We start from the raw sequence: 10078 nt of genomic DNA, 5'->3' as shown, positions 1-10078 counted from the left end.
GCATCACTACCCCCTCCTACCCTGCGAATTTCGAGCCCCGGGACGCCCCCATTGCTTAGAACAAAGGGATAGAGTAAAATCGTTCCCCTGCGCTGCACTGGGACGGCTCGCGGGAGAGCTCGTGGGGGATTCTCGTTTATATCATTAAGCAGAGGTTCAAACTCCAGTCCGAACACCACTGGCCACAAGCTTTGGGTTCTGCTCACACGGAGAATATGTATTTGTATAGCATATTTTATTTTAGATGAACTAGAAACAATGTTTAATTTATAAAATGTTATTTTGAAATGTAAGTCAATAACAGTTGGCTGGAGCCAGAGTGAATGGTGAAAGTCTTTGCGCGAGGAGACCCCGCCCCATTTTGGAGGTTCTGCCCACTTTTGGAGTTCACGCCCCATTTTGGAAATCTCCGGTCTGCAGTTATACCTACTTGCTTTTGTGGCCTCAGGAGACAAGCCAAAAGCATTTTTTCCTCCCTAACTGAAATTATGCCTTTTAAACTCTAATATAATTCAAATTTTGATCATATTTAAGTAGGAAATTCGAATTTAGTTTTTCAGTCATTTTGACAGCCCTAAATGGAGGCAAATATTTATTACCACACAGTTTTATTATGTACACTACCATTGGGGTTGAGTTTTTTTTTTTAAAAGATATTATTACTGTAATATTTTTAATAGTAATTATTATATTTCAAATAAACACTGTTATTTTGAACTTTCTATTCACCAAAGAACAAGAAAAATATATCACATTTTCACAAAAATATTAAGCAGTACAACTGTGTTCAACATTGATAATAAGAAACATTTCTTGAGCAGCAAATCAGCTTATTAGAATGATTTCTGAAGGATCATGTGACAAGACTGGAGTAATGGCTGCTGAAAATTCAACTTTACCATCTCAGGAATCAATTTATTTTTAAACTGTAATAATTTTTTACAATATTACTCTTTTTACTGTATTATTTAAAATAATAACGCAGCTTTGATGAGCATAAGAGACAAAAACATGAAAAATATCTTAGCAACCCCAAACCTTTGAAATATAGAGTATAAATTAAATGTATTAACCCTCTGGGGTCTGAGGGTGTTTTGGGCCCTGGAGAAGTTTTGACATGTTAAATAACCACAAGGACCATGTTTAAGAAAAAAAGGGGTTAATGATAACCACACATTATTTGTCGTTTTAAAGTCGGCATGACATGAAAATTCACTGAACATATATTGTAATTACTTATTGATCTTATTGTGAACAATAATAACAAGTCCTAATGTTGTTTACATGTCTGGTGATTTAAATATGCTTAAACATTTATTATTTGTTTAATTGTGCAGTGTAAAGTGCAGTGATTATAACGGAACATCATGAGATCGCGATTAACCAAGATGAGTGACAGATTTTTAGTAATTATAAGGGGAGTACAAGTTGCGTGCTTTCTAAGCTATAATCCATTCAGAATTTGAATAAATTCACATATGTAGTGACTGTTTGATAACCATTTATCCAATATTGTCATTTGCTATAGTGTAGCATTTACTACTCAAGTTAATTAAGTGCAAGTGGAGCAGGTCTGAGCTGGTGTGATTGAGTGGAGGCTGGTTAGCACATTCTTGGATGCAAGTATACTAAATATAAGTATACTGAATATTCATCGAATATAATATTAGGTGTGCATCAGGCAGCCTTTTCAGTGGCGCACGAGATGCGATGACGATGTAAGTGTCGTCGCATTATAATGTTTTTGTTAGCCTGTCCAGTTGAAGCCACTAGATGCGGTGCTGCTGCGTTGTTCATTAAAAATATTGCAGAAAAAGAGAACATCAATGTGGAGATGATGATGTTTACGTCAAAACTGAAACCAAGCTGTTTATACAGAAAGCATTTTCTAGGGGGACATCTATCACCGTTGCACTCGCATCTCGCACAAGAGAGCCGCATGTTTAGAAAGCCATGTAAAATTAATGCAAGTTTAGAATTTATAGCGGGTTTTTTCCCCATCCCACTGCATCTCATGTTTTTAAATGAAAAATGTACTCTGTGTGATTGGCTTTCCGCCCTTTGTATTAAACTATGCATACATACATGATGCTGTTTTATTTATAGTTGTTGAAGCAACTTAATTATATATGGTTTATAAACATTATGCACTTTTTTTCACAGATAGTCATGTTATCTTACTGAATAAACGTGCATTAGTAATATTTTGCTCGATGCACCCTCTTGTGGCATCAGAAGAGAAGCCAAAAGCTTTTATTCACCCTAACTGAAATTATGCATTTTAAATTTTAATTTTGATAACATTTAAGTACAAAAATCGAATTTAGTTTTTTCAGCCATTTTGACAGCCCTAATACTTAATGAGGTAAGGGTGTACATTCAAGCCATTTTAAGAAAAATAAATTTTAATGGGGGAGGGGGGCATTTTAATATGTAATTTTAATCATCAAAATTGAGTTTTTAAGGGACATTAATCGTGACTGCAGGGAAACTTTAAAATGCCACTTATTTCTAGTCACGTATGCCAGAATTCTCCAATCATTTAGACAGTTTAAAACCCACCCCTCCGCAATCGACTGCAAGCTTGTATTCATTTTTGAGTCAATCTCAAAATCCAATCATCCCCACCCTACATTTATTTCTTTTTCAATAATCTGTTACAATCAAATATGCATCTGTTTCATCACGCTATAAGTAGAATGTTTTAGAAAACTGTTTTTGTTTCATTGTGTAGCACTGGAGATGTTCAATTCTCACCTTCATCTGTTATCTTGGCTGACTCTTCAATGATTGTTGTGCTTTCAGCAACGTGGGTCAGTGTGCTGCTCATGTCGTCTATCCCATGCCCATCTCTCTCGTGGTTTCTCAGCTGACTCTGAATGAGGTATTAATAAAACCATCATCAGTGCTTCATAAGGAGGAAGTTTATTAATAAAGCAGAAGGAAGGGAGAGCAGTGCACTCCAATATTAGGAACTCTAGTACGCCAAACTACATGGAGTAAAATTAATACTTGCTCCCCACTCAGAACAGTTGGGGACCTACTTAAATATGTATTGTCAATAATATTGTCAATAATGTGCAGCACAGTATGGGTATCATCATTACCCTGCTGAAAAAAAACAAAAGAAACCATCACAGAAATTCTTATAGTTTCCATTAAACCATTACAAAATTCCTTTTTGTTTTGGGCATTATTCCAATAGGAATTACTGTTGTTCTATTGGTTGCCATCTGCCAGATTACATTCCACCAATAGAATCCATCAAATAGACACCATTATAGTTTACATTAAAACCAAACAAATTCCCATTATAACCCTGAAATCCATTAAATTTGTTATTGTGTTTTGAGAGGGGTTCTATTGTTTTTTTTCTTCAGCAGGCAAGATTATAATGGTATTTACAGAATTAACTTACTGAATTTCACAGAACATATGTTTATATTTTTTTATAAATAAATAACTATTTCTTAAGTCAATTATTAAAGTATTACATTGATTTATTAATTTTAAGTATTTGTGATCTCAAGAGCAAGTGGAAAATGTGCTGAATGTTTCATTTCATCCAAGTAGAATTAGCAAGAAGTTACAGACTGAAATTACATTCGTTTTAAACGCAGAGCCAGGCGCGAGTCGGCACAGATTGTGCGAGTGCGCCAAGCCCAGGGACGCGGGAAGTAGGGGTGCTGAGGGGGCTGCAGCACCCCCTGTTTTCACGTGGTTGCAAATGCAACGCCAAGTTAGTTCATTTAAATTTATTCAGTTTTAGCATTTAATAATTAATTTGTAATGATCTCTGAAATGTAAATTGAATGTGGGCTGTAATAAACCCATGTTTATCTTTATAAACATGATTAATTTTACTTGTGATGTTTTCTATATGGGATGATTAGCCTAATCCTCATGAACACGTGACGCTGGCGCGGGGTATCAGACATGAACTATACATAATGCGAACAAGATTAACTTTAATACAAGGAGATAATGGCGCAAAAGCGAATTTCAGATTTTTTTAAATGCCCATCCCAGCAAAAACTTTCCAAAATCGGCATCCAACACCACCCCCAGCACCGACGTAAGTGAACAAGCTCCAGCACGAGCACGGAGACAAGTAATCCTAGCAGACCCAGCCCAACCCCCGAGATAGATCAGCTACTATCGATAATTTCAAAAATGTGATATGCAGTCAAATTTCCCATTGTGTATATGCCACTTAAACGAGTGTTCATATCGACGCACTTGTAGTGCTTTGTGGAGTTGTCAACTGAGGTGACCCCCCTCCCTGTGCCCCCCTTTCATTTCACCCAACACGGACACACACAGCACCCCCAACCGAAAACATCTTCCCGCGCCCCTGGTCAAGGCTCATCCATACTGCCAGATGCGCTCGTGAAGACTTGCGGTGCGGAGCCGGGTGCGAGTATAAACGAGCATAACGAGATAGGCTGTGTGAGTGTGGCAAGCATGAATGGCTCGTCCGTGATGTGGGATTCGCGCCACGTGGGGCAGAGAGGAGCGAATATGAGAAACATTCACAGACACAGGCTGTGTGCGCGCTCTTCTGAATTAGGAATAGCCAACATGCATTATAAACTTATTTCAAATTAATCTGTTGGGGAGATAAAATGTGTAAGATAACGTTCACGTACTAACAAAAACATCTAAGAATGTATCTTTTATTCTCCAGTACTGAAAACAGAACGGATAAGGGAGCTTTTGATATGCGCTGTGACGCAGCTCTTGCAAATTACCTTTTTTGTATGTTGTCTGTCATTTCGAATCTTAAGTTGCATACAGTTTTCTTTAGTTTTAATTTGCCTAACTATCGATCTGACCCAGTAGACGCCATAATCCCACTCTGTCTCTCTCCCGTCCCGCCCGGGGTTTTTTTTATGGTGGGTGTTTACGCAGTTGGCTAGAGCAGTGCTGATTGGGGAGAACGGAGGTGCGCTCACTCTTGCCCAGGGCAAGTAAAGACTGCAACTCAAGGCTGGCAGTCATGCATTTTGATTAATCGCACTGCCCTAGTGTGAATTGAGTGAGATGTGGTAATGACAGACCCGATTAAATACTTTTTCATTCCAATAGACATACATTCAAATAAATTACTTTTTTAATGCTTATTTCCACCAGACAGGTTTTTTTTCTCTCCTTACCTTGTAGTGGAACCTCTCAGTGCACTGTTTGCAGTTGTACATGCGAGGCTTGAAGTGGTGGATCATGTGACGTTCCAGGTCCTTACTGTCACAGGCTATATGCTCACAGATGGGGCACTGGTAGGGCTGTCTCTGTCTGTGTACACGTAGGTGCTGCTTTATGTAACCCTTGTTTCCGCTGCTGTACAGGCACAGTCGACACCGGTAGGGCCTTTCGCTCCCAGCAATATATTCCACCAGACCGTCTGTAGTGGAAATGTCACTAGGCACAGCAGCAACCCCAGGAACTCCACCTGCATGTTGGCTTTGGGCATTGTCCTGCAATTCTTTCAGAATGTCCTCGTCTGAAGTGTTTTGGTCTGAACGCTCTTGCAGGCGCTCAATTACAGTCAAAAGAGACATGCTGATTCCAACTTTGGAGGGTCCCTCGACCAGCACATCTCGAGAATCTTTTGAACTCTGGAAGCCAATGTTAAGAAGTGCACCTGCATCTCCAACTGCAGCAGCGAGTTCTCCTGAAGACACCTTAAGGTTGGTGGTATCAGCAATCTCTATAATTCTCTGGCCTGTGTCAGGGCTTTGAGTACTCAGGTCATGGATATCTTTTGCAGCGGTTTTGCTGAGCTCTGGGGTCCTCATGGGCATGGCCACCAATGCTTCGGCTGCCAAAGAATGCAGCCGAAGAGACTCTGAGTAAGTCCTCCTCCGAACCGGTGGCATGTTTTCATCCGAGGAAGAACCCAAAGACATCGACTCTTCCTCCTGTTGTCGATCTTCTCCATTCCAGGCAATCACAACCTCCTCCTTTTGTTTGTAGTATACAGGGAGGTGTTGGCTCTCTAAATCTGGCTCCTCAGAGGAAAGAAGGGTCTTGTCACCTCGTACTTCTGGGCTGAGGAGCAGAGGTTTGCTTGACACCGGTTCCTCGGCACAGGGAAGGCGTTCCACGATGACGTTGACATGGCCAGCGCTGTTGCCACTGCAGTTGATAATCTTCTGTGCAGAGGACAGGAGGCTGTCGGAGCTTGCCTGTTGGCTCTCAGTCTCCAACTCCAGCTCCATTTGTGCTTCTGGTGTCACCTGCACCTCCACCAAGTGCTCCTCTGGGTCTTTAAGAGAAAAAACTTGACTAATCACTGGGAGTTTGACCTCCACTGTTTTCAAACCTTCCTTCTCCCCTTGACACCTCACTTCTGGTGAAGCACACAGCTCTAGCTGGAGGCTGGAGGAGCCATGAATTGTCTGAGGTTTTCCTCCAACTGCTGCGAGTACTACAATTGTATCCTCCCTACCTGCTGGAACCAAATGAGAACTGGTGCTTTGTAAAGTATCAGGACAGTCTGTCTCATCTTCAAATATGGGGTACGAGCAGTCAACCAAGCCAGCGTGTTTCCATGCGTGGGTCTTCAGATTACGCTGTTGTCTGCATTCATAGTTGCAGATGAGACAACGGTACCTGCCCTGCTCAAAGCTGTACCACTTCTTCGGCGTAATCGTCTTGTCTGATTCCATATTTCTCACCTTCAAAACTGCCATCCTTTGGTGAGCTCTCCTTGCCGATGCGATCCCTTGCTCATCTAGGATGTGTCTGGCATGATCGCTTTCCTCCAGGTGAAGTCTTACATGTGCCACCAGCTCCTCTTGATGGTTTGAAGTGAACTGGCACTCTGAGCACATGAGGATGAGGTCACTGTGCTGCTCGTCATGAAGCAGCAGATGCTCTTTCAACAGCTCCAATTTAGGGGAGACAAATCGGCACATACTGCACTGGTAGCAGGTGACCGTCCGAGTGCCTAAACTTGAAGGCTCGGATTCGAACATGTGCCCAGGTGTGCTGCTGGATGTTGGGCAGTCATCTCTTTGTTCTCTGGATCTCTTACAAGGTGTGAGCCCTTCAGTGCTGTCCCTGCTGTCCGGAACAGGTACAGACGCACAGATCATCAAGGGTCTCTTTTTCCCAGAGACAGTGCATCGCTTGGGCCGCTTTTCCACGATCTTGCTGAGCTTCTCAATGACCTGAATAAGAGAGTCGGCAGCCTGCTTTTGCTGCTGCCGTTGCTGGTCTTCAGCACCATGAAGACATCTGTCGGGAACGAAGACGGTATCCCGCTGGCCTCTAGAGTGAGGCACAAGGACAGCAACTCCACTACTGTCCTCCATTCCTGGAAAATGAATAAAACGCATGCAAAAACATGAATGAAACAACATAACTGTGTAAACAGGAACTTTCAGCTCACAAAAAGTTGAGAAATGCTGGATTTGGGAACGGTTTGACAATCCTTTTTAACTTTGTGTCAACTGGCAGAGGCGCTCCTTACATATTTACAAGAATAGCCATTACTTCACAAACCTATAAATATCACCCACTAATTACCGTCTAGCAAATCAGTCGTTTCTTTTTTTTCCATGACAGATTAAGTGATTTCTAAAATAACAACATATTGTTCTGTGAGAGCTGGTTTTAAATAATGCTTGTTTGATATGTTACAATATGGTATAACATAGTCAGAAATCCGAATCAGAAAGAGCTTTATTGCCAACTATGTTTACATATACAAGGAATTTGTCTTGTTAACAGAAGCTTCCAGAGTACAGACATAATGACAGCAACAAGACATATAATAAAAAAATAATAAAAATAGAATAAGTAAATTAAAAAAATTAACAATTTTCTTTTTAGATATTTATGTGATATTTAATCACAAGCTGGTATTTATTTATTTTTTTTACTTGTTTGCATTGCTAATAGTATGTATCCGAAAAGCATTATAGTTACAGTCATTAGGATTTATTACATGGCTCAAATAATTGACTATGATTAGTCAATTATTTCTGAATAATGAGAGATGTCCAGGGCAACACTGTATAACTAATTGCTCATCGGTGAAACCGGTTTCTTATATAACTGTGTTTCCGCAATGCAGTCGCTACAATTAGGCTAATAGAACTATTTAACCTCAATTTCATATCCATGTATTATTTTTATTGGTCAAGTAGACCTGTAATAAGCAGGATATTGTACAATCAGCCACACATTATCAACAAAATGAATACTGACTGGTTGATCAGGCAACCCTCTACATTCCTATTATCCACCTGTTTCCGGGGGGCGCTACTTTAAAAAAAGAACGTGGGTACAACTTCCGGTTAAGCGGCTGAAGTAGTATATCAATGGTATTTTATAGGGATGCACCGGCATTTACGGCCGAAAATATATGGCACGCTGCACCGCCCAGCAGTGTTCAGCGCTCAGGTTTCACTCTCCCTTTAGCCGCCGTCAATGTGACGCTTCGATCAATATTCCGCTCGATGAATGTGTGTTCCGCTCATGTACTGCTCATGCTCACCTGAAAAGCAAAGTCCGCTCAACACGCCAGCAGGACATTTCTATGTAGTAAACTTGTTCCTGTTTGCAATAGCGCTGCTGTATGTAACATGGTGTAGCACAGCTGTACTGGGCAACGCATGTAAAATGAGCTACCCTCTCATTCACTAACCTGCTCCCCGCTATGCTCTGCTCACATGCTCTGATAATACTAAAAAATTATATATTGATATTTAATATTAATATATTTTCTGTTCAATTTTTGTGTCACTTTAAGTAAAAGTCTTACAAAATTACTTTATATTATTTAATAAAATAATAATTAGGCTAATTATTACTAGGGATGGGCGATATGGGCTTAAAAATATATTACGATAATTTCTGATATTTATTGCGATAACGATATCAATGACGATCATTTAGGGAATCCTGTTTCTTTAGAGAAAAGTATTATCTTTCCTATTTTTACCCAAAATAGGGTGTTGTGAGGATTACTGAGTACACACGTAATGTAATGAGTGTTTAATTCATACTGGAAGTCAGAGGGTGCCCTTGCGCAGAAACTCCACATATGCATAGTAGAAGTAATGCTCCAGGAAGAAGCATCCAGTGATCGCTGTAGCTGAATAAAACGCATTTTAACTGAGGAAACCTGAAGACAATAAACATGCGATTGCACAAAACACATGGTATCTGTGTTTTTCAAGCAATCTTGGGTATTTTTTATAAGGATAAAGTATATTTATAATGCAATGCTTATCATCATAGCCTTTATCATTGTATATAATGCTATAAAATAGTATGATTTCTGCTTTATTCTGTGATACGAAACCACGTCTGATCACAAAAATAAGTTATTTTAAACACTCGACTATGTTATGAAGTTATGGTATGGTATTAAGTATGGAGAAAAAGCATGTCAATAAATTAAAATATCTTTGTTGGACAACAGGTTTGTAAACGACTCATACACATGAGTTCACATACAACCACGTTCATATTCGCGCAATTTTTTGGGCAGTTGGTCAGTGAACAACGGCTCTGTGTAGCTAATGCTGCTCAATGTGAAAGCACGCAGGTGATGGAGATTTACCGCTGATTACAGAACCGGCTTTCTGACAAGATGCACGTTAAATATCGCATGCGATTTATCGTGCAGCCTACAGTAGAAGGCGCAACACAAAAAAAACCTTTCAGCTGTGCAGCCATTCTGGATTGCATGTAGGACATAGTAGAAAGTTCAACACTCTTCAGCAGTAAAAAACGTTTTATGTGTTATGTTATGTGTATGCATCTAAAGTCGACTCATTTTTGCTCATTAGTATGATTGAATTTGACCATCAAAAGTCAGCAGCAAAGACACTGGTTAATAAAAGAGAATTAAATACATAAAGGATATCTGTGGTATTTAACATATTTAATTATTGCAGGTTTGCGTCATATTCTGAGTTTGCTGAATATGTTTTGATTCATTGAGGAATACTGAATTTACTGAAGTTTTTGTGCAAGTGAGATGAGTAAATGCATGTTGACATTTAGTCTAGAACAGTGTTGTAGAACCGTATTGGGGGGGGGGGGGTTCCCCCCCCACAGTTTG

The 10078-nt window shown here is 39.9% G+C and overlaps 1 protein-coding gene across 1 annotated transcript in view; it reads right to left on the bottom strand.

Moving 5' to 3' along the window:
• Positions 1 to 2646: 2646 nt before the first annotated feature.
• The window catches only part of LOC107564066 (zinc finger protein 507-like), a 10246-nt gene continuing 2814 nt past the window's right edge, over positions 2647 to 10078 (bottom strand). The window contains exons 2-4 of the mRNA XM_016249064.1: positions 5157 to 7318; positions 2758 to 2875; positions 2647 to 2654 (exon numbers count right to left, since the gene is read on the bottom strand). Of these exons, the coding sequence (XP_016104550.1) occupies positions 2647 to 2654; positions 2758 to 2875; positions 5157 to 7316 (2286 nt within the window). The 5' untranslated portion in view covers positions 7317 to 7318. The remainder of the gene's footprint in view (positions 2655 to 2757; positions 2876 to 5156; positions 7319 to 10078) is intronic.

The sequence above is a fragment of the Sinocyclocheilus grahami genome, unplaced genomic scaffold, assembly GCF_001515645.1.
Source record: "Sinocyclocheilus grahami isolate Dianchi unplaced genomic scaffold, SAMN03320097.WGS_v1.1 scaffold906.1, whole genome shotgun sequence".
Lineage (NCBI taxonomy): Eukaryota > Metazoa > Chordata > Actinopteri > Cypriniformes > Cyprinidae > Sinocyclocheilus > Sinocyclocheilus grahami.
The sequence above is the reverse complement of the archived record's forward strand: the minus strand, read 5'-3'. Positions and strand labels throughout refer to the sequence as shown.